At 32.3% G+C, this 25,428-nt stretch overlaps 2 protein-coding genes across 7 annotated transcripts; one reads left to right on the forward strand and one right to left on the reverse strand.

The window, feature by feature from the left end:
* Window positions 1-59: 59 nt before the first annotated feature.
* Window positions 60-25,428, forward strand: LOC105323280 (lipase maturation factor 2). 2 transcript variants are annotated; one of them, XM_011422357.4, is made up of 16 exons: window positions 60-230; window positions 3,112-3,165; window positions 3,577-3,779; window positions 4,077-4,105; window positions 4,259-4,452; window positions 4,953-4,978; window positions 5,294-5,446; window positions 15,940-16,051; window positions 17,500-17,640; window positions 17,851-17,956; window positions 18,329-18,425; window positions 20,831-20,946; window positions 21,534-21,658; window positions 22,181-22,400; window positions 23,209-23,320; window positions 23,621-25,428. In XM_011422357.4, exons 1-16 carry the CDS (start codon window positions 137-139, stop codon window positions 23,771-23,773), a joined length of 1,935 nt encoding a protein of 644 aa, XP_011420659.3. In that variant the 5' UTR covers window positions 60-136; the 3' UTR covers window positions 23,774-25,428. The 2 variants fall into 2 exon arrangements, with proteins under 2 accessions (XP_011420659.3, XP_011420658.3); XM_011422356.4 differs by lacking the exon at window positions 20,831-20,946 and adding an exon at window positions 19,249-19,364 and having other exon boundaries at window positions 62-230.
* Window positions 6,955-19,335, reverse strand: LOC105323279 (malignant fibrous histiocytoma-amplified sequence 1 homolog). 5 transcript variants are annotated; one of them, XM_011422354.4, is made up of 3 exons: window positions 19,196-19,335; window positions 10,573-10,930; window positions 6,955-10,301 (listed from the first exon to the last, which is right to left on the reverse strand). In XM_011422354.4, exons 1-3 carry the CDS (start codon window positions 19,229-19,231, stop codon window positions 7,306-7,308), a joined length of 3,390 nt encoding a protein of 1,129 aa, XP_011420656.3. In that variant the 5' UTR covers window positions 19,232-19,335; the 3' UTR covers window positions 6,955-7,305. The 5 variants fall into 5 exon arrangements, with proteins under 5 accessions (XP_011420656.3, XP_011420657.3, XP_034335774.2 ...); XM_011422355.4 differs by lacking the exon at window positions 19,196-19,335 and adding an exon at window positions 14,293-14,451; XM_034479883.2 differs by lacking the exon at window positions 19,196-19,335 and adding an exon at window positions 13,434-13,748.

Below are 25,428 nucleotides of genomic sequence, written 5' to 3' on the forward strand. Positions count from 1 at the left end.
ATTGAAAATATAGGATTATCTATTAATTTTTCTTGAATGATCCAAAGAGTTGATTCTAATTGAACATATAACTATTTTTACTCGGAGTCACATCCGGTGATGTGTTCCAGGGCACCTGCTTCCTCACCCAAAGAAAATGACAAGCATTAAAGAAACACGAGATTTTTTCCTGTGGTGCATATCGGTTATTTATTTGGTTGCATTTTCATCCCTTTATGTGCAACTACCAGGTAAAGGTTATTCTACCGGTTGTTGCCATCATTTGTTGTAAAAAAAAGAATAGAAATGTCATTCATTTTTTATGATCAATATAACCCCCCCCCCTTTTTTAGTATACTTTATACATATTTAGTTTAAGTTCAAATGCATTAAGAGTCAAGTTAAATAAGACAAACTAATCAACTTGTTATAGACTGTAACTGTTTTGTTTATTATGTAGTGAGTTATGATGAAAGATCTTGTACATAAAAATGACTTGCAAAAATTAAATGCATAGCTAAAATAAACTAGCAAGTCTGTATAATTAACATAACATTTTCCTTGGATATGTGTAGAATTTGCCAAATTATTGACACATTAGGCCACATCAATTTGATTTCTTGGTCTTCGAATTCTAGGCAAAAATATATTGAGGCGAGCTGTCGATTTATTTATCTTAAAATAAAAAAACTGAAATTTGAAAATTTTGGTGCAATATCAAAAATATAGATTTATACATTTTATTGTTTACATTTACATCTTTCTTTTAATTAATGAATTGGTTCTAAAAAGTATGTTGAATTAACTAAATTACTTTTACTGTTAATGTAAATGAGTACGTTAGCGAAAAAAAAATGATAGCCAAATCGTCTCCTATGGGAATTTGAGTCTAAATTCATCATGTAATTCGCGCAGTCCGTGATTTTTCTCAAGTCACTGTCTCAAGTTCTACCGGTTGTTGCCATCATTTGTTGTAAAAAAAGAATAGAAATGTCATTCATTTTTTATGATCAAAACCCCCCCCCCCTTTTTTAGTATACTTTATACATGTTTAGTTTAAGTTCAAATGCATTAAGAGTCAAGTTAAATAAGACAAACTAATCAACTTGTTATAGACTGTAACTGTTTTGTTTATTATGTAGTGAGTTATGATGAAAGATCTTGTACATAAAAATGACTTGCAAAAATTAAATGCATAGCTAAAATAAACTAGCAAGTCTGTAATTAACATAACATTTTCCTTGGATATGTGTAGAATTTGCCAAATTATTGACACATTAGGCCACATCAATTTGATTTCTTGGTCTTCGAATTCTAGGCAAAAATATATTGGGGCGAGCTGTCGATTTATTTATCTTAAAATAAAAAAACTGAAATTTGAAAATTTTGGTGCAATATCAAAAATATAGAGGCGAACGATTATATTTCATTTCAAAATGTTGTTTTTTTCCTTTGAAATACATGTAAAAAGCAGTAAAAAGTGTTGGTGACTGTATATTCACGGTGACTGGTGTCCCATCCAGGGGGAGTCAAAGACTCTCATCCGCTTAGTGCCAAGGAAACCAGGGATATGCACCGGGCTTATGCGCCTTCATGGCATGGAGAAGGATTTAACTTGACTTTAAAGTTTTTGGAGTAGGTGCCCTATGATGATTATATCTTGGTTATTACTGGTTCTAACTTCACCAAACTTACATGGATGTTGAGTCTTATGATCCTGATGATCCTGACAGCTTGTTTGCTGAATCTGAGCCAAAGGTTTTGGATGTTGGACGAGATTTAGTTTTTTGGAACAGGTCACATGTTTTATAGATAAAAGTACTACATGTATTTCAAACTTGCAAAATCGATTTAACTATAATACTAATGAATCGCAGAGGTATCTTCATATGCAGAGCCTGATCTCCTTTATCAAAGATTTAAAAAAACTACCGGTACCTCACTCAGACTTGCTTGATAAATGTGTTTGTTGTTAATGATTTAATATGATTCCTATTAATATATAGTATTGTATGATACATACACTATTGTTTTATATGATGCTATGCCATATCATACATATTATTCTAAAAAATTATATTATACAATATTATATTGTATAATTTTTTTGTATATAATGATATGATATTGTATCATGATATTGTTTTGTACAGTATTGTATATTATGATACAATATTGTATAATATAATGTATCATTTGAATTGTATCTCATGATATTGTTACATTTGATATGGTAATATATGATATTGAATCATATGATATGTTATTGTATTATATATAATATTGTGTCATATATGATACAATATTCCATAATTATGTAAATGATATTGAAAATATTGTATTGTATAATATGATACAAGTAATGTTATGTATCAATTATGATACAATACAATGTTCTACTATATTGTACGATATAGTATATGTTACAATATAATTGTGATGTATTATGTGAGATGATATTGTATTATATAATGCTATTTAGAATCATATATTTTATATTATGATAATGAATTGTGTGTAAAAAACAATTATTTATAATGTATAATATGATTCAATACCATATCATATTATATGATACAATATCATATCTTGATACAATGTCATATCATGTGTTAAAATATCATATGATATATATTGTATAGTATAATAGAATGCATTATCAAATTTTATATTATTGTACTGATAAACATTGTATCTTACAATCCCATATGAAATGAACAAATGATTATCAAACTATTTTTTAACATATGATATATGATATTGTGTTAAAACCGTATCCATGAATATCCATTGGCAAGATCATTAACTATGATTTCCGTATAGTAAGATAAAGGTCGTCACATAAAGGTGATGCCTCATTAAGGGATGCCTTGTCTCGGTGAGCTTTGTAATCTGTGATTACCTATGTTTAAACTTTATCCAAGATGTTTCATCTTCACTAGCTAAGAGTGATATCCCCGGTGTTTCTCCATAATCTATTCACCCTTGGCAGATTTAGTAGCGTTCAAAATAGCACAAAATGAGATTCTAGAGAAACACCATGGATCACGACACATCAATAGACATAAGGGCACTAGCCAAAGAATTATGTTGAATCAAAATTTCATCTGTTTTCATTATTATATCTTATAGGTTTGTTTGGAGACAATGGCATTTTACCAGCAAATCTGGCAATTGGATCAAAAGGTAAATTCTGTTCAATTAAGTGATAAATAATTTTCCAATAGCCAAACATGATCTTGTTTTCTTTTTAAACTGTTTACTTTTAAATTCATTACGAAAGATGCTAATTTAATATTTTTCACCTTTACTGACTCAATACTTATTCACCATATCTATAATTTATTATTAATTATCCAAACTTGTTATAACCATACTTTCCTGGGTACCTTTTAAGATTTCAACACCCATGATTTTGCTTTATCAATATTTGTACCAAACAAGTTTTGCTCAATTATCTCTGTTCATAAATTTTTCAAATGAGTACTGAATATTCTTTTGTTTTATTCATCAAGAATTACCGGTATAGTATAAATGTATGTTTTTAGGGGGAAAAAATTAATGGAGTCATAATTAATAGTAATGTTAATGCTCCAGAAATCACATCATGGGAGGAGTTACTTGAAGGCCAACCCACTTTACTGAGATTGATGCCAAAACTGGGCCTGAGTACAGAGACAGGGATGGATCTGCTGTGCATTCTGGGAATTTTGATCTCGTTCTGTTGTGTGGTGTTCTACAGTGCTAGGGACATGGTCTCCTTCACACTGCTGTGGATGATGTACCTGTCACTCTACCAAGTACATACAATGCTACCATACCATGATAACCATAAAAAAATTGTAGAGGGTTGCACATTGTTTTAGAAATTACTTTTTAATTTCCATTCATAGTGTAAAGTAAGCATAGAAAAATAATTAATCTAGAAATATTTTTGAAAAATATAAATGCTGTTATGGGGGGTGTCATGTTGTTAGATATATGTTGATTTGAAGACCAAAAAAACTTGTAAATATATTATTAAAGAATCATAGCATTCATTCTAAAGAATTAAAGGATCACATACATCTTCTTAAATCTCTGTAATTATTTTCCAGGTTGGTCAAACTTTCTTGTGGTTTCAATGGTAAGTTAACAGTTAACAGTCATTTTAATTTGATATCTTTCAAGCAAAATTTCCTCTTATGCCTTCCAGAGTTTATTCAAAATATATTTATTAAAAATTCAATAAAATGTTTTTCTATCAATGATAGGCTAAACCTTGACATTGCATTTTCAGGGACATCCTTCTATTGGAAACTGGCTTTCTCACAATTCTGGTGGCTCCATTAAACCTGCAGTTTTTCTCATCAAGACACCACCACCATGACAGGATATCCCTTTGGCTTGTTAGGTGGCTCCTATTTAGGCTCATGTTTGCCTCTGGAGTTGTGAAATTGACCAGTGGTTGTCCAACTTGGTGGGGACTTACTGGTACCGTATATTTTCAACAGATTTTTTCTTTGATTTAGTACTACTTGTATTTTGTTGTGATATGTTCCTAAATTAATTAATACATATAAATGGTAGAGTATCACTGATATCTGATTCAAATACATATTTACTAATTGATTGAACTGTTGTCAATAATATTTTGTAAGTGAGTTATTATTTCTTGTGATGAAGTTAGACAAACAACCTCTGCTCCTGAACATTTAACATGTACATGTAAATGGTACCGGTAATTGTGTACTTATTTGTAGAAATTACTTTTGGCTGATCCATTTAACCATTTAACATGTACATGTAAATGGTGTACCTATTTGTGGAAATTACTTTTGGCTGATCAGTTTTCAATTTGCTATATGCATTTTTTTAAAAAAAATGATGCATATACATGTACTAGGTTACAGTGTTGGTTTCAAAGTCATTGTTTTGGGGTTTTTTTTGTATTTGAATGAAATTTTTTATTTGAGATTTTTTGTCTTTTTTAGCACTCACAGTCCATTTCGAATCTCAGGTACGAAGAGCTAAATCAAGAATCACTTGTATATATAAATCTAAATATTGTTTGAGTCAATGTTAATGTAGAGGTTTTATCTTTTCTTACTTGTATATTCATGGTTTATCTTCTTTAAAACAATAGCAATGTTACGAAAATTTCAAATTGTATGATAAACCCACTGTCTATCATTAATTTTTGTATAAAAGTTTTTTGTATTCACATGTTTTTTTATAGCACTCAAAAATTGCATATAAAGTGATTATTTTAGATGCTTTTCATGATGCTATTATTACATAATGTACACTCCACACATTTGTTCCTGTATTTCAGTGTATACCAACAGCCCTGGCGTGGTTCTTTCACCACCTTCCTCTGTGGTTCCTAAAACTCAGCTGTGTAGCAACCTACTTGATTGAGATCCCCATACCCCTTTTGTTCTTTTCCCCTGTCAAATCCATGAGGATGTTTGCATTTTACTCACAAGTAAGTATTATAATCAAGATACCAAACAAAAACTCTTACAGTGAAACATGTTTATTGAAAATTTTAGGCAATAATACATGTATTAGTGAGACCATTTGTTTGACATACCGGTATTTTTTTATCTGTTATGTATAACCAGTAAACTGAATGATTCGGGGTGAATCTAGTGTTAATACATGTAGTACTCTTTGATGTATTGTAATAGAATAAGATTGATGATCCATATTGACTCAGTATTTGTGGCAAAACAGTTTACTTAAACATATAACTGGGTGTGAATCAAAAATTGTTTTGTAAAGCATGAAAATGCATTTAAGGAAATTGAAATTGTGAAAATTATTGACCATTTAATAGTATTTAAGCAAGTAAAAACCATAACCCATTCCAAAAAATGTGAGTTTTTTATATCACAAGACGAAGTTTTAACCCTTGTGTTCATCTAACTGTAGTGCCTTGATATCATTAAAAGGAGCACATTTACTAAGCATATTGCTGGATTCTGACAGCTTTTGATGGTCATTTGTAGCCTGTAGACCTTTATCTAGGCCAAAAAATGTTTTTCTTTAGATATAAACACATAAAATTCCTTGAAATATATTTGAAATGTTGTGTGTTAGTATTTTTTATGTTTTTACTTTTATGGGGAAAGGTTATTTTTACCACTATAAAAATAACCTTGATAAATCCCTGAGAGTAACAAATAAAATCCATCACAGTGTCATACGCAGCACTGTTAAGGTCTACTTTGTGGTTGCACCGACCAGAAAGTATGGGAAATGTTAGCTATGACATCACACAAAACAACAAGTCATCAAATATGCTCGGAAATAAAGTAAACCACGATTGTTATCTGTGTAAACATATTAAACTACATTAAAAATTACTCTGCATGCAATTTGGTAGTCAGATAAGTCCAACATCATTAAGTATAGAGGTAAACAACGACTGATCAGGATGCACGTGAAATTTGTTTTAAGATCTCCATTCGGGAGAACTATCAGCACATATCATGTGACAGTTAATACAGGGGACTAGAGTAAGTGACATACAAAGTGGCATTTACTCTGCTGCTTCATTTAATATTAAACTTCCATTATAATAAAATCTTCTAATGCATAAATATTTTATAATAATAGATGCATCGTTTATGAATGTTTTCATCTGTTGATATCTCCATAGTAAGTTTTAACGGTACTGCGTATCTTCAAATTATTTCCGCAGTGTAAGATATTTACCACATATCGACTGTTCCATTACTTTTATTGAGATTTGATGTTAGAAAATCAGAAATACATTAAAATGCTCTTAAATCAATTTGCATTGACTCCTTAATCAAAGTCTACTGTGGTTTCACCAATATTCGTTAAATACCAATTTTCGTGGATTTCGCTGTTAAGTTAATCCACGAAATTAAATGTTCATTGAAGATGCATGTATATTTATTTATGTAAACTGTACGGTAACTTCCAAAAGAAGCTTTTTATTAGTAATAGAAGTGAAGAAATTAATATGATTTACTTTAATTTTATTGAAAATTATAATTACAATAACAGACCTATTCTCTTAAAAAAACAATGTACTACATAGCACAATCACTGAACAACTATCACAGCTGAACATCAATGTTTTGTAAATAAGAGAAATTTCATTTAATTATAGTCTGTGTAAGACACATTGGCCCATTAAGGTCCATGAGCTACTGGGTACATGAAAGAACAATCATGAGCATAAGATTTAAAAATTCTCTCTCTCTCTCTCTCTCTCTCTCTCTCTCTCTCTCTCTCTCTGAAATCTTCTCAACACTTTATCATGCAAAGTTCTTCAAAAATAAATAAATAAGTTATAATGAAAGACTTCTTTTATTCTTCTGTTGGGATGTTTCTTCTTTGAAATTGAATTGCATGATTTGACCATGCATCTTGGGGTGCTTTGATTTTCCACACTAGTCCTTCAACTTTGTGGAGCGTATTGGCAATGACCTGCGAGACGATTTTTATACTTGACGTTGGAAGGTCATTGGACTGGCCTTTAAACATAAGTTTTATACAGTCAAAGGAGTTGCCCTGTTCACTTGTAGAGGAAAGAAGCAGAAAGCTGGCTTCGTCCAAAGTAGCATATACTGCATTTTTCCAATCAATTCTTGTAAGAACATGATCTTGCAGACAAGCGGAAATCCTCTCAAACACACCTTTTGGTAAACAGAGGGGAAAAAAGTACTCTATAGTGACTGGATTCATGGTTTCTGGTGGACTTTTTTCAAAGTCTTCTACCACATCATTTTCTGCTGTTTCTTTGTTGTACCAAGGAAGCACCATCAGAGGGAGAGTGATGTTGTTTCCAATGGGAACCTCAGGCTGGGGGATGGTGTAACAAATATCTAGATAAGGCATGAGTTCCAAGAGCTCTGTGAACTTCATATCTGTCAGACGATGAGTAAACCACAAGCAGCTCAAGAGTGGCCGAGAAATTTGTCCATATTTAACAAAGATTTCCACAGCCTCATTGAAAGTGTCTTTGTTGAATTTACCCAAGCTCATGAATACTTTGTTTTCATCATAATTGAAGAATTCATTGAAGTTGTGGTGATACAGGGAGGTGATTAAGTCCACCAATAAGCGAGGTTTGTGGAACAGAATTTTTGAAAGTCCAGGATTGTTTTTGAACCACATCACTTCTCCAATGTCATGAAGATACTGCAAAGCATTTTCAATAGCATCCTCTTTGACATGACAATTACTGGCAACTTTTTCCACCACTTCCCAGCTGAGATAATATCCACTTCTTCTCTTCAGTCTGGCACGAAGTTTGTTCCACAACTCTGGAATACATCTTTGGCCATGTGGGAATAGCTCTGTGTCAATTGCTAGAAGTTCAATACTGTTCACAAGACTACTGACTCCAGGTAAACCTTCTTGAGAGGACACAGTGGCAACTTCTGGTATGATTTTTACTGGTTTAGAAATGAGATATTCTAGTTTCTTTTTTTGACCCTCCAGATGTGAAATGTAGTCCTGATTGGGATCTACTTTTGCTTCTTTCAAGTCCTTTTCAACTTGCCCTAGTTGCATTTGTAATTTACCAAGGTGATTTTCTAGGTGGTCTTTGACTAGTTCTTGAACAAGGTCTGCAGTTTCTTCCACTTCAAAGAAGTCTTCAGACAAGTCTTTTTTGGTGCCCACCAGTTTAATGGCAACACCAGGTGTATACCGACTAAGGAGGTCCAGCCATTGGCCTATGGAGGTTTGATGGGTTTCCTTTGAATACTGACTATGATCGTACACTAGAAGAACTAGAGCATTGGCATCCAGAAAAAGGGGATAACTTATTCTGTATGCATCATCTCCACCAAAGTCATTTATCACAAACTCTACCATATTTTCTGTCTTCCATATTGTTTGTTCAATGAATTCTGTTTTGCTTGTTAGAGGCATGATTTCTGAATGTTTTTCTTCAATTTCAGGAAGATTGTTCTCTGAGTTGCTGTCTAGATTTTTCTTTTTGTTATCATCTGCTTCTTCCTGCTTGGATCTTCTGCCTTTGTCCTCTTCTTCTGCTGCAGATAGAGATATGCCATGAACTAATCCCATTATCAATGTAGATTTTCCACACTGAGATTCTCCCATAACTAGCATCTTTTGTCTTTGAAGGTTTTCAGTTTTAATGATTGCCAGCTTTTTGAGGAAGTCAAAAATCTTTTCTGTTTTGTCAGTCCTCCAGATTTCCATGGGTGGAGTTGTGAGAGGATTTTTATACAGCCACAATCCATGTTTGTTGTATCTGTCATAGACATGGGCATCTTTTAGCTTTGTCAAACGATGAAGCCTCATCGGTAATGTGTGGATGTTATTTTCAGTCAAATTAAGAGTTTCTAGTTCCACCAGTTCACATATTTCATCAGGCACTGCAGTAAGATCATTCTTTTCAGCATGAAGACATTTCAGATTCCTTAGACCTTTGATATTGATAGGAAGCCTTTTCAATTTGTTAAAAGACACATCCAATTCTTTGAGATTTTTCAGGTTTCCAATGGTCAGGGGTAGAAAATGGATTTGGTTGTTTGCAAGACGAAGCTTGGTCAAGCTTCTCAAATTCCCCAGTTCGTCTGGTAGAGTGCTGAACTGGTTGTCAGATAAATTCAACAAAGTCAGATGGTTCAGATTGTACACACTTCTAGGAAGAGCACTGAGAAAATTTCTGCTAAGATTGAGTTCTCTTAAGCCATGGTTTGTTGTTTCAGGCATGTTGTTAATCTTTGTGCCTTCCAAATCCAGTGATTCTAATGCAGGGAGGTCAAACACAATTTGGGGAATGTAGTCAGATTTCACTTGACCAGTGTTCAGAAATTTTTCTCTCATGGCATCCATTTGACCACAGAAATCACGGTAGTTTAAACCCAATGTTTTTAGTTTCAATAATTCAGGCAGAGTTTCAGGTAGAGTGGTAATCTTGTTTCCCCACAGTAGAATTTCCTCCAAGTCCTGACAATACACAATTTCTGGTGGTAGGGATGTGATGTTCGTGTGCTTTAAATTGATTTTCTTCAGATTACTCAAGTTGCCCACCTCTGGCACAAGTATGTTGATCTTGTTGCGACTAACATCCAAAACCTGGAGATTTGTCATCTGCCAAATGATTGGTGGAAGCCGCTGTAAGTTGCACTCAGATATGATGAGTTCTCGAAGGTTGACGAGAGTCAGAATTTCCTGAGGCAGGCTTGTATTGTCATTAGCTTTGGTTCTGCGTAGTCCATAATTCTTGCTGAGGTCAAGCTTCTCAAGCTTGTCCCATCTCGTAATCTCGGGGGGTAGGTTTTTCAGATTGTTACCAGAGAGATTCACTATTCCAAGGTCCTTTTCTGAAATTGATAACAGCATAATGTAAAATATGTTATAATGTGTATGATAAATTGGAAATGGTTTCTCATACGAAAGCTTGTTCTTTGGATCCACAAAAATACCATGATCTGTTTTGACCAGAACAGCTAATAAAGCAATCTCTGAGGTAATTAGTGCTGTTGATAATGAATTTTTTCAGGTATTTTTTTTTTGGTACTATTCAAAGTATTCTAAATGAAAATACATGTATGTTAATAAGACAACTTTGAACTATAGCACATGTGATCTTACCAGCTACGAGATTTGGTGGGACAGCAGTAAGGCCCTGATCAGAGAGGTCCCTGATTTTGAGTCCAGACTGGGTCCTTGAAGGGGACTTGACTCTCACTTTCTTCTTCCCCGCTGAGCGGCCCCTGGAAGATGCTGAGGTGGTTCCTTTGCGGCTGGGGGAGGGGCTCTTGCTTTTCTTTCTTTCATGGCTGCTTGATCCTCTCTTTCCAGAGCTTGATCTAGATTTTGCAGAGCTTTTTCTGGATGGGGAGGGTGACTTGGATTTTGCAGACTGTGGGCGAGAGTCTGACATTTTCCCAGAGCCTGCCCGCTTCGGGCTTTTGCTTGAAGCTCGAGTAGGGCTAGGGCTTTTGGATCCCTGGAGAAAAGAAAGATTTTAATGTGTTTATAACTTTTGAAATAGGAAGTAGATAGAAATAGAAACAAAAAAGTACTGAAATGGCTAAAATGCTTGTAGTTCTGAACACTTTATTTGCTTTGTTTTTCATTACTGAATTTTTTTTTACTTGAATGAATGTGATAGTAGCGTTCTAAGCAATGTTGGCATAAATGGCAAACCACAAAACAAAAATTCACACTACCAGTACATGTACATGTATTTAGATGATCAAAACAGAATTTTGTTGGAATGAATGTGAATAATTCTGCAATTAGACATTAAACCTCTTGTTAGATTGATAAATATTATCAGATTTTGCAATCTTAAATCTGATATATGTCTGTTGGAATGCAATTCTATTATACAAATATCAATTACAAATCATGGATAGGTATCAAATATGTGACAAGATTAAAGTGTCCAGTGCCCACTTTATTTGTGTGTGCTGTAAGTTTTCATGGGGACACAAGCAAATTCAGCATGGTTCTTAAATTCTGATCCAATAATCCTGTATTCCTAATTGGATAAAGGATCTCCCCCTCAGGTTTCAAAGACATTATTGATTAATAATCTAGATAATCCTGTCATACTTGCAGACATTTTTACCTATGTAGATTTGAAAGATAAGAAGATTATAACGCAGTTTTTCTGTAGCATGTGGAGTAAAGTGGAATAAATTCAATAGAAATTATACAACAGTTTTTAATATCTACTTAACACTATATTGATTCACTTTAATAATTTTTGCAGTTGGCAGGCAATGAAGCAGAAATGTTTTTAAACAGGTGGATACTTTGTTTTGTTTTGTTGTTGTTTTTAAAAACTAGCTAAGGGTAATATATCAATAAACACTGTCATATGATAATGCTGCACAATTACTTTAAAGTGTAACATTGAAATACATGACTCACAATTTTACATAACAAGTTTCAACATGGTGGAAAGCACAAGTGCACACAAACTGTGGGATTCATGATTTTCAGATTATCCCCTGAAATACTGATAACTTTGGCCATTTACATTAGTGCCTATAAAACTTTCCAAATCTCTATTGGAATATATTTCAGCCTTAGCTCAAGTACATAAATGCATTTGTCAATTTAAAAAAGGATCTAGCGAATTCTAGGTGTCAGGAACTCCAAACAAATTCCTTGGTTTCCAATGGACAACATTGTTAACATTTTGAAGTGAATGCCTAAGCCTGGTATTGAGTGAATAGGTAACACAGGTTTATATGGCTCTCGATCAATAGATCCATCTCAAAAAATCCCATAACTAGCAGCTAAAGCCTAAACACATGTCACACAAATACCAAGAAGAAAAGGTCCATTTAGCTGCAGTTTTGGAAGGGCTAAAATAATGATAAATCTATAATCTATTGTTAAACTAAGTTATAATTCAGAGAGAGAGAGAGAGAAGAATGCTGTCAAGTCAACGAACTGATAATTCATCAACAGACAAAAGCATCAAACAACCAACATAAAAACATTTAATTCAAGAGAATAAAAAGGCTATTAAAAATATTTTTGATATCAAAAAGATAAAATTTCTCAGTCACTCATTACCTTGTGCTCAGGGTTCCTTTCAAATCTAGCCTTTTTAAGCATGCCTGCTCCTTTTTCTTTATCCTTCATTTTTTTAAACTTAGTATCAATATTTATTTTACTTTGAACAGGTCATGTCTTTGAAAATTTTCAATCTGATATTTCAATGAACATAAGAATCCATGAAAGAGCTATTCCTTTTAGTAATGACAAGTTCGAAGAGGAATATAGGACTGCTTCAGGCAGTCTGTCACAAACTCCAGAAGTAAAAAACTAATCAGTCGTTAAATCTTGCATTAATCCTCTGTTAATTAAAGATTTAAAAGTCCCACTCAAGCCAAAAGAATTAAACATGCCACTGCTAAATAATGTCCATCTTTCCTTTGAACTTTCTCTCCATTCATTATCAATTTGATAATGCATTAAAATTCACTCATTAAAATTTCTCTAAGTAAAATCTATTCATTTTTTTTCGAGCAGTCGTTGCTTGTAAGATCGTAACCTTGGAGCTCTACTATGTAAACTAAAAGATTATAACTGAGGGGCTCAGCAAGGGGTGATTTAAAACCTTTTGTGAATAAATTGCTAATTTAAATTTTTCAGTGTTGAAATAGTTTCATTTAAAGATTAAGCAGCATAGAATAATTGACATCTACAGCAGAATTATAAAATTTTGATTAATATTAAGAAGGAAAAATTACCGGTAAATTGAATCCTAATGTTTTAAAAGTGATTTATTTTTATTATTTTATTTCACAGAGTATTTTAGATAAAGCAACATCTACAGTACATCATTACCAATTTAAATATATGTTTCAGAATTATCTATAGAGACTGGTTTGTATTTAGACTTCCAGATGAATTTTTTATACTAACAATGTAGGTGCAGCATTCGATTATAAAGTACATTGATGGCACTAAACCTAGTCCATACCTACCCTTCGAGTACTACCGGTAGTCATTAGCTGACAAGTCACAATAGATCCGTTTTTAGTTGTCTGAATACTCTCTCTGCTTTCACGTCGCATATTGAAGCAGAGACAATAGTCCCAATAATCTTTTGTCCTTTAGAGAGATATGAGCTACATAACGTAGAGTCAATACTTGTTACTAAGTATTGCAGCAGAATTCCGTCAATTATAACATGTTTTATGCACTTAATTATCCCTCGTGGTCAAACTGAATTTTACATGGGTGTTTTAAATTGTGTATTAAAATTGAAAAGCCTGATTTGGCCAGAAACACTTTTTGAAGTCTGGGGGCAACTGTATATCTTAATATTTTGTTTCAAATCAAAAGTAATTGCACTTGTTAGCAGCTTTAATTCAATAATGACCACCCCTTCTTTACTATGAAAAGTCTGAGCCAAGTTTAATCCTTTCACAATGAATTTAATGTGGTTAGTGATACACAATAAATTGCTTATGACCTGTGAACAGCTATGGATTAAGAAAAGGACATTTTCTTTTTATGAGTACACATGCACACCTTTACTTAATCAGACTTATCTTAGGTTTAATTAATTAATCAGAAGGATTTGATTTCATTTTTGTTTTTCCAAAGTTTTTCAACCTCTCCTTAAAATACTTTGATTTATCATTCTTAAAACCTACCAGTAACTGATTCTTAGGCAGTTTGAAATGTGATAATTTAAACTTTTAATTGACCTGAAGCATTTTATGCCCATAAATGGATAGAAGAGTATGACTCCATAAATTTTCATATGCAAAATAAATTACTGGGTATGCATGTAAAAGTTTTGGGCAAAACAAGACAGAAAGTTAAAATAAAACTCACCTTAAAATGATGAAAATTTAGTCAACATAGAATTCTGGCATCTTATATGTATGTTAAAAAGGCACTCGTCTGCTAACATGTTTTAGCAGATGAGAATCGAAGCTTAAAATCCTTGACTATTTCACCCTCTATCACTTGACACTCACTAAGTCAACATTATTTGTTATTCAGCCATGGTAATCGTAAAATTTATCACCAGTCATTAAAAAAATTGCTGTTGAAAATATATATATATATCAAATGTTTAAGATACATGGCTTCACTTTTATTCAAGGGACATTTAAATGCATTGTTAAGTCAGTAAAATGTGTATTTAAGGAAGAGAAATCAGAAATGCAGAACAAATTACCAGAACTGACTATAGGTGAATTGAAAATAATGAATTGAAAATAATGATAAATGAAATGTTTTGAAAGATTAAATTTTTAAAGCTTTCATTGTTATTCTTAAATCTATTTAAAAGTTAAATCATTGTGAATTTATGATTAAGGAATTTACTTAGGAATATCATTAAAATTTGCGGGGGCCAATTTTTTAGGATTGCTGAAATTTTATGGGGACGTAATTTTGTGTATTTTCTTATACCTACTAACTTTAAAACCCTAATTTATTAATTGTGAATGATGTAATTAATTCATGGTTGAGAGGTACCCACGAAATTCTACAATTGAGCCACCACAAAATCTAATGTTTCCATGGTAAACATGTTTTACATGCATTACAGTAAATATCTTTATATTACTCCATTTTTCAAAGTATTAGAATTTTAAAATGTTCAACATGTATATTAAAGTACATTTAATTTCAATTACATTAATTATTTGATTGGTATTTTAAACTACAGTAGTGACGTCCTAAATGAATATTTACCGTACATTAATATTAAGTTAAGATTCTCTAAATTTAAACATATTAGTGTAATTAAAACCAATAAATATACATTTAAGTTTTACAATATCTACTCTCCTTCTAAATCTCATTTATATAGAATAAATCTAGACTCTTAATTTTCCTGTGGGGAGCCTCTTTAAAGTTCCAAACTCCCAATGTCCTATCAGTCCATTGATCTATTTAAATATGTCTGAGAACTGGGTGTCAATATTAAGTTATTCCAGTCTGCTGGTCTGACCAATAAATACCTCAGTCATCTCCCTTTGCTAACACCCTAGTACCGCCCTTGGCTTACCAGTCCGCCTCAGTTTAACTTTTATTTGCAACAGATTTCAATTACAGTATATGATATAATACACATAGAAGTTTTGAATGATAGAATTTAAAGCCATTGGATCAATTGTTTATAAATAGATGTGGTTTTCAGTATAAAATCAGTTTATTCTAAATACCAATCTAATTAAAATTAGAACTTCCATCCGCTCCCAAGTTTTTGACATGTTGTATGGAAGCGACATATTGAAAACGGGGAGGGGATGGAAGTTTTAATTTTAATTAGATTGTTTTCAATACAAAAAAGAAGTGGCTAAAAATAATTTGTAAATTGACTTTCTTATGATAAAATTCAATTTTGAATTTGCTGTAAGCACTCATTCTCATTTAGATGGGGAATCTTTGTATTATTCCCAGATACATGTAAGTGTAATATATCTATTACTATATAGTTTACAATGATGAATAAATATTCTTTTCCAGATCCTTTTACAGATGTTAATCATCATCACAGGGAATTATAATTTCTTTAACCTCCTGACCATAGCACTCTGCATTTCATTAGTCGAGGATGATTTTTTCAAAAGACACAAAGGTATATCTTTTTGGAAATCTGCTTTCCTAACCTCTCCAGTATTCCATAAACAGGAATGACGTATTAAATTTTTTTTATTATGCCCCCTTCGAAGAAGGGAGGGCGTACTGCTTTGCTGCTGTCTGTTGGTTGGTCGGTCAGTCCACCAACAGTTTCCGTTCATTTTCTTCGCAGAGGATGAACACATTGAAATGAAATTTGGTATACAGGTTTATCATAATATCTAGGTCAAGTTCGATATTGGGTACGATCAAGCAATTTTCGACAGAGTTATGGCCCTTGGACATAGAAAAATTCCAGTTATCTGCAGTTTCCGCTCATTTTCTTTGCAGAAGATGGACATATTGAGATGATATTTGGTATACAGGTTTATCATGATAATATCTAGGTCAAGTTGGATATTAGGTACGATCAAGCAATTTTCGACAGAGTTATGGCCCTTGGACATAGAAAAATTCCAGTTATTTGCAGTTTCTGCTCATTTTCTTTGCAGCGGATAAACACATTCAAATGAAATTTGGTATACAGGTTTAATAATCATGATAATATCTAGGTCAAGTTCGATATTGGGTACAATCGAGCAATTATCGACAGAGTTATGGCCCTTGGACGTAGAAAATTTCCAGTTATCTGCAGTTTCCGCTCATTTTCTTTGCAGAGGATGAACATATTGAAATGAAATTTGGTATACAGGTTTATCATGATAATATCTAGGTCAAGTTTGATATTGGGTACGATCGAGCAATTATCGACAGAGTTATGGCCCTTGGACGTAGAACAATTCCAGTTATTTGCAGTTTCCGCTCATTTTCTTCGCAGAGGGTGCACATATTGATATGAAATTTAGTATACAGGTTTATCTAAATAATGTCTAGGTCAAGTTTGATTTTGGATTTGATAGAGCAATTTTCGACAGAGTTATGGCCCTTGGACATAGAAAAATTCCAGTTATTTGCAGTTTCTGCTCATTTTCTTCGCAGCGGATAAACACATTCAAATGAAATTTGGTATACAGGTTTAATTATCATGATAATATCTAGGTCAAGTTCGATATTGGGTACAATCGAGCAATTATCGACAGAGTTATGGCCCTTGGACATAGAACAATTCCAGTTATTTGCAGTTTCCGCTCATTTTCTTCGCAGAGGGTGCACATAATGATATGAAATTTCGAATACAGGTTTATCTAAATAATGTCTAGGTCAAGTTTGATTTTGGATTTGATAGAGCAATTTTCGGCAGAGTTATACCCCTTGGACATAGAAAAATTCCAGTTATTTGCAGTTTATGTTCATTTTCTTTGTGGATGTTTCCAAGGGAGGGGGCATAAGTGTTTCACAAACATCTCTTGTTATGATATGCAGATGATCTGTTGATTTTGCTCTTCTTTTTTTCCCTTTCCTCCCTTCCCTCCATGATTTTGAATAACATAAAATATTTTTTTTTAGTGGAGAAACCGTCAACAATACAGAATTTGTTCAACAAGTTATTTTCGTTGGTGGTGTACGGGTACCTCATGTATCAGACAGTGATGCAGTTTTCTTTACAAGTTTCCTATAGCCCTTACTTTGAAATCAAGTCCAAAATAGGTAAGATAAAAAAACATTCAGCATTAGATGCCATTGCTCGTTTGTTAAAAGAAATAATAATCTTAAAGAAATTGAGAGAGGGTAATCCTGCTCTTTGGATTATGGATAATAGAATGATTTTTATTTGTATATATGTTTTCAAAGATTTTAGTTTGTTCTGGAATATTTTTTTTGTAAAAATGAGAATACATCAAAAAATATTTTTTACAGCTTTCTCTAAAGAAGAGTTTTCCTCGTGGTTAGAAAAAGTCGTCCCAGCAACTATTATTTTGGGAGCTGTTTCTTTGGGATATGTCATACTAAGCTCACTTTTCAGGTTGTATGAAATTATGCAATCGATTTCTTGCTGTTCAAATAAGATAATTTTAAAAATCTCCACTCCTGGTGAATATTTTTTAAAAAGCTTACATTTATTGTGCAGAACATGAAAATCAGAATTCCTACCAAATCGATAGTTTGAATATTGGATATGAATCAATATATAAAATAAAAATGTAGTTTATTAACTGCTAAAGCTGGTATACCAGTAATTGTCCGATTGCTTTCATGTTCACTGTTTCACAATTTTGTTAAAAGTAAGATAATTTAAAAAGTTTGAAAATTTGAATTTGTCCACTTACAAAGGGGACAAAAATAGATAAGGATGGGATTTTTTCTGAGTACATATTGTTATTTATTGATATTGTAGGTGCCTTGCGGAAGAGAAAGGAATATGGAAACTTTGGAGTCTTATGCAATGTGCAGTGATGGGGGTGTTGGCTGTAGCCATGTTTTCAATCAGTTTGGTAAAAAAAAACCCCACAAATTATCACATTTCATTATACAAATAAAACAAAAAAAGTCAAGAAATATTTCAGGATCCATAAAAAAAGTTTTGATTATAAAACTACATGTATTCAGTGTTTGATGATTTGAACATATTTTATTGTTTGCTGGTGTGAACAAATGGATTGGGCACAAGTTCTTAAAACTTCAATTGCTCTTTTCCTGTGTTTGATTTACTGGTCCTTTTCCTACTGTTATTACAAAAGTACGTGTAGTTCAATACTATGTTTAAATTACATGAAGTCTAGGGAACACCCTTACAAGATGTGGAATTATGCATGTGTTGATATTTCAATGCTCTTTTCTTTATTTTTAAAAAAAATTGTTAAATTTTCAGTTATTTTGCTAGAAACAACTATACACTTGTCTTTTTACTTAATCAATTTAAGGATATTTCAAAATGAAAATAGGATGGAAAGCATGAAATCATTTACTGTGGTATACATGTAGACATACTAGGAGTAATGTACTGTATATTCGTTTTTTTTTAGCCTGTCAAAAAATTTGCAAAAATGGGGAAAATAAGTTGCATTTTTAATTTGCATCAGTCATTTAATGCGATTTTAAGTTTCCTATAGAAAATAATACAGGATGTAATTTCTGTGTATTCAATATTTTTGCGATTTGAAAGAGATCACGAAAAAAGCAAAAGTTAGATCATTGCGAAAATTACCGGATATACAGTATATGTATGTCATATATGCATAAATTAACGGATAAGAAAATGTACCTGACTGTCCCAGGAACTGATGTCAGTCTGATCCATGACTGGTTGAATTTTAGGTACCACTCTCTGTTATAGAGAAAAACACCCAGCAATATGTCTCCCCCGATTTACATAGATATAGGAGTTACCTTAAAGACTACCATTTGACAAATTCATATGGCTTGTTTAGAAGGTAACTATAACACATGTGTGTTTTCCTAAGCAGTTCTCTGAAGAAATGTAAATCCCACACTGGTTGAGAACAACTGTCTCTCTACCTTGGTTCTTTATAAATATTCCTACAGAAAGGATGCTTTGTGTAAAAGTCTTTTAAATCAGCAGTTTATCTAGAATAGAAAATCTATAATCTTTTCAAATAAACTTTTTTTTCTGCAATTTCCTGCATGAAAAAACTAAGATAATTGAGGGAGATGAATTGATTTTGAGATCAATAGTTTGAACTCAAAAGGTAACAAAATCTGGTATTGAAATATTGACATGCTGAGCTTTATATCGTGTAATCTGCAGGGGATTTCACATATCAGAACATTTCAGTAATCAGCAGATAACTATTTGCTTAGGAATAAAGAACTCATGAAAAATGTATTTTCCCTATCTATAGCGTTCCTGCCCCTGAAAGATAACTCCCTCATTACCATTTTCAATCAATTACCCAAAAAACAAAAGGATTTCCCTTTCATTATTTTATTTCAAAGAATGTGTCAGAATAAATTTATGAATGTCTGGTCATCATGAATAACTGAATCTATGATAAAAATACATATAAAGATTATTTAAGCTCACTTGAGCTGAAGGCTTAAATGAGCTTATCTGATCAAAAGTAGGTTGGTATAATCATCAATGTTGTTTAACGCCATAACTTTTTACATTGCATTATCTTTACATTGACCAATCAGCCAATTTCAGTCAAATTTTGCTTTTATGTTGGGCTTTTAGGTTTGTTTAAATGAAGTCCAATAATTTGACAAAACACTTCTGAAGTAAATTGGAGCAAATATTTTGAACTTGATAAACTATCTGGCACAGATTAGTATGAACCCAAGACTTTTCAAGCATAGGCATGCTTCGGACAAAGACTATAGAGAAGCTTACAATTGGGTTGAAGCCAGCTGCTTATGTCAGTTGGACATATTATTGCTCAGGTGAGCTATATAACCTATGGGCCTCTTGCTCAAAATTTATTTAACAAAAATGAATTTTAAACTTTTGTAGCACTTATGAAACTCAATAGAATATTCAGTATGCAATACAGTAATGTGGTTATCAGCCAGAGAGAAACATCGTCAAAAAAGTTTGATATAAACATAACAGTGCAGTGTCTGAATTGTGATATCAATTTTAGAATGGTTTGACTTTTTAGAATCTCAGGTACAGAACCTTTGAACAGGAGATGTGGTACTTCGGAAACACCATTATACTATTTAATTAAAAATCAAACATGTAATACAGCAGATAATCTGTCTTGTAAAAGACAAATTTGTACAGCTTATAAACTGATAGAAAACAAATAACTTTAATGATTTCATGGGAATAGAGACAATCAGTGTGGGATGCATTCTTCAGTGAATTGCTTTGCAGAAAACACTATGCTAATCTGCATGTAACCTTTGAACTTTGACCTTTGCCATGTCATTTCAGATTCCCTATACTGTGATTGATCAAGATTCTGCCAAATTAATTCCTAAACCATTATTCAGAATGAATGAGAAATTAGATTCATTCCAACTCACCAGTTCTTACGGACTGTTTAGAGTGTAAGACTTCAGTATTGTCATTTCCCTGCATGTGTTTCTTGCTAAATTTTGCACACATGCCACTTTTGATATTCTTGTGAAAATCTTTCTTCAATGTAAACAAGGAAAAATATGGTTTTTTTTGCATTCATGATTATGTTTTTTGGGTTTCTTTTTTAAGATTAAAAACCAGAAACAAATTGTGAACAATTTTGTGAAGGCATGCTGTGTTGTGTCTTTCATAAACAAAATAAAGATAACTTTTGCTTAGATCAGATATATATACAACATTCCAGGGTATATAAATGCTTATATTAAAGTTAATGTTTTAGTAAATACTCCATATACATTTGCTAGTATTTTAAGGTAATAAGAATATTGAATTTGAATATAATGGACTCGCATAAATATTCAAGAGATTTATTTATGTATTTTCAAGTACGGTATATGTAAAGTAAACTTAATTTATCTTCTTTACTCCTGTATAACTGATATATCATTATACCATTAACTAACCAGTTTTATTTCAAACCAGAGATTGGCTGTGTAGACTTGCTTTACAAATCAGTGTGTGTTTTTATGCTTTATAAATTGTTTAACCTTTGAAGAATGACTGGGGTCGGAGGTCGTCCAGAGGTCATCATAGAAGGCAGCAACAGCCCAGACTCGGGATGGAAGGAGTATGAGTTCTACTATAAACCTGGAAATATCTCTAGAGTTCCACCAATTGTGGGTAAGAAAGAGTTTTCTCATTAATCTACTGCAATAGATTTAGCAGTGGTAAATTCAATCATCTGACATTGTATACATTGATATTTCCATCTATTGTTATATACCAGTACATGATTCCAATACTTGAACCTGTATTCTCAAATTATATGTTTTTCTAAGAAATGATATGTAAATAATAGAAGGTTTAAGAGAATACTTTCTAATTGGTAAATCACCAACATGCAGAAATTTCCTCATTTACAGTCATTCAATGTGAAGAAAATGTATTGTACATTTTGTTTCTATGGCACTGCGACATCAGATCAAATCCTGCTGCATTGATAAATTTCATTGTCATATTGAAAAGAACAATAGCTCAATTTTTCAATTTGAAAATAGAGTTATTCCCCTTCCCAAATTTTGTGATAAAAGTAAAATACATGCATGCCACATTATACATCAAGTTCTTTATAACTTTTAGCCTGAGGAGCTAAAGATTAAATTTTTTTACTAAATATTTTTGAAGAACTATTTATGATTTCAGCCCCTCATCAGCCTCGCCTGGACTGGCAGATGTGGTTTGCGGCTTTGGGCAGCTACCAGCACAACACCTGGTTTGTTCACCTGATCTACCGACTGATGACTGGACAGCGAGAGGTCCTGGAGCTGATCCAGTACAATCCATTCCCCAACAAACCGCCAAAGTTCATCAGGGCCAAGCTCTACCACTACCACTTTACAGGACAAACCAAGAAAGATAAATGGTACATGTAGTCCTTTAAATCCTTTGAAGTACCGTACAGTAAATTCCTTATTAAACATGAGGAATTTATATCGGTGTAAAATTGCAAGAAGCTCTCTTCGCGGATTTTAAAACCTCGCCATTATTTTCTGAGAGTTTGGAACAATAAGAAATATGGGATAAATGTTCCACGTTCAAGATTTTATATTCTCGCAATTTGATACAAAACGGGGGGATCGTTGAGTTAAGTACTTACGTAAGATAGGGAATTTACAGTAGTCAATGATAATCATGCATGTACTTTCATGTTTGTATTAACCAAATTGAATTTCTCGTTCATTGGAATGCATTGCTCATTCAAGTTATCTTTTTGGCAAACTACACATGTACTGGTATTTTATACATATGAAAGGAGTACACTTTTGATCTTCCTTATTCAGAATTTTTGCTTGTTAGAAATTCAACAACTGGTCCTCAAATTACTACATGTATATACAGTCAAACTTCGTTATCTTGAACTAGATAGGACTGTTTAAAAACTTCAAGATATCTGAGTATTTGAGATATCAAGAGTAAAATATTTAAAAAAAATAAGTGGTGAGGACTTACAAATCACTTTAACATATCCACTGTATTCGAGATATCAGTGTTCGCATTCACTTCCTGTTGCACAGTTCAAATGGGATAAATTCACAGCAAGACATGCTTTCTCTCACACCTTTTAAAGATGATACAGCCATGGAAATGGTCATAAGTTGTGAACAATTTTTGATGTTCAAATACATGTATATTTTTTATGATTAAAGCAAACTGTTGCTCTCTTTTAAAAGGTACTCAAAGAAAAACTGGTGGGTACGAGAAGAAAAGAGTGAATATTTCCCAGCCTTAGAAAAGGATAACTCATCTCTGTTAGATTACCTGAAAAGAACTGGACTGGTTAAGGTTAGTGCAAATGATTGGAAGAACTTTATAAAACACAAATATATTATTTTCTGACAGTGTAAGAATTTACTTCTGAAGACAGAGAGAAAATGAATAAACAGATTTTAATCTTTTATGTCTTGCAAAAATTTTGTAAAATTGATACTCTGCCTGCAGGTTATGTGTGTCCTGTTGATTCTTAAGGACATAAAACTTGTTTTAACCTCACAAGCATTATAATTTGTACTCAAAGTTGTAAACAATATTCTTTACTTCAATAAAACATGTGAATATAAAATTAAGCCTAAAATATTTTTTCAGAATGAAAAGAAAGAGAAGAGAACACTGACCTGGCTTGGGTTTTGTGTTGATTACATCCGGCAGCTGATTGGACAACCCGAGGGATTCTCTTTTGTAATGACCATCACAGGAACGGCTGTGATGGCTAATGTCTTTGGTCTTATCCTAAAGTGAGGATAAAACATATCTTAAATCTCATCCTAGATCTCTCCTCACACTTTTTATTTTATAAATGATACTGGATTTCATGCAGTGAATGTGTATTAGCAGAGTATTTGTTAAGGATGCATTATTCTATAAGGAAATAATCTGTAAGAGAACTGACCTTACATTCTGTGTATGTTTAATAAATAGATCTAAGCAATGTACATGAGGAATACCAAATCTTGCCTCAATATGTTTTACTCTGAGCAGGTAAAAATTAGAAATCCATTTTATATCTTCTGAAGTGCTTGTACCTTATTATTAGATATCTAGATTGCTTATATATACCTGCTACTCTTGATGGGTTTTTTAATTTAATTTTTTTCTTTTTGTCTGGATATGTAATGTAGATGTGTGGGGATAAGTCTAATTTATATTAATAGATGTATATGTATGATAGAGCTGGGTATATTATGTTTTTTCATGGTGCTTGGTATGATATTATTATCATTATAAACATGATCTGTTAATTTGTTATAGGAGATTTTTGTTACATGTTGCAAAATTTATAATGGTGTATCCACTCAGTTGCATCATTAAAGAAATTCAAACATTAGAAAAAATGTTCAAAAATGCTTGCAAATATGAAATAAAAAGATAAAGATTCTTCACAGGTAATACAATGTACATTTAGCAGTGTTAAATGAGAGACTATTGGTATTGTGGCTTCCCTTTCTACAATATGGTAGTTACTTTAATGAATATATAGGCTTACTTTATATAGTCCCTGGTGCAACTTTTCCAGTGTATGCTTGATTTTGAATTGTCTTGTTTGATTAGTTTAATTAACTTTATTCTATTATCAAACTCATTGTTGTATGTAAATGTACCTTCTCTGTTTTGTGCCATATTATATTTAATACTTGCTTCTTTTTTTCTGTCGTGTTCTATTCATTCAATTGTTTGCACCCCTCGTTAAGTCTAATGTAGATTCCTTGTTTTATACATGTACTTCATGTTGCATTTAAGCCATTTTTTTTGTAATAGAATGGTAAAGAATGTAAAATTTCAAACACTGAATTTTATTGTTATTTTTTACTTCACATATGTCAGAAATTTAAATTCTGCAAGAGGTGCTCCTTGCTATATTGAATTCTTGTGTTTAATTAGAAATCTACAGAACTACTTGTGTTGTCTTGTGTTATGAACAAAAGGAAAAAGCTAGCAGTACTATGTCCTCCCATTGAGGTCTTATCTCAATGTCATAGAAACTTGAAAACCCCAAACTTTGTAAGGCTGGAAATATTTTAGAAATAAACTCTTACTGGGTTTTGGAATATACCGTACTTTGAATGGTAGCTATGGATGAAGAGTTGTCACACACAAGTACTTGTATAAATACTGATGTTGTCCTATGCATAGTGAACTTTAGATATTAAGATTTAATATCATGAGTGCGGTATTCATTGAATGTGTAACAGGAATGATTTAATGCATGTCTGTGTTTTATTGTTCAACAGAAATTGTGACAATATATATGAACTGTTATCATGTGACATCTTTTGTTTTATTTACTGCAAAGTTAACATAATCATTGGTAAATATTATATAAAATAACTTCTATTTAATGCAAATTGCATTTATAATTCATTCAGTAATTAAAAATTGCTTTCCTTTTAATGTCA

This window comes from Magallana gigas, chromosome 5 (assembly GCF_963853765.1).
Source record: "Magallana gigas chromosome 5, xbMagGiga1.1, whole genome shotgun sequence".
In the NCBI taxonomy this organism is placed as follows: Eukaryota; Metazoa; Mollusca; class Bivalvia; order Ostreida; family Ostreidae; genus Magallana; species Magallana gigas.

What these genes read in the sequence shown, in the direction of transcription:
- LOC105323280 (XM_011422357.4), top strand. Translation starts at nt 137, where the DNA reads ATGACAAGCATTAAAGAAACACGAGATTTTTTCCTGTGGTGCATATCG. An exon ending in ACTTTCTTGTGGTTTCAATG is followed by an intron (nt 4,106 to 4,258) that starts GTAAGTTAACAG and finishes TTGCATTTTCAG; the next exon opens with GGACATCCTTCTATTGGAAA. An exon ending in CCATGTTTTCAATCAGTTTG is followed by an intron (nt 18,426 to 20,830) that starts GTAAAAAAAAAC and finishes ATGTCATTTCAG; the next exon opens with ATTCCCTATACTGTGATTGA.
- LOC105323279 (XM_034479883.2), bottom strand. Translation starts at nt 13,523, where the DNA reads ATGCGACGTGAAAGCAGAGAGAGTATTCAGACAACTAAAAACGGATCT. An exon ending in CTACCGGTAGTACTCGAAGG is followed by an intron (nt 10,931 to 13,433) that starts GTAGGTATGGAC and finishes TCTTTTCTCCAG; the next exon opens with GGATCCAAAAGCCCTAGCCC. An exon ending in CCCACCAAATCTCGTAGCTG is followed by an intron (nt 10,302 to 10,572) that starts GTAAGATCACAT and finishes TATCAATTTCAG; the next exon opens with AAAAGGACCTTGGAATAGTG.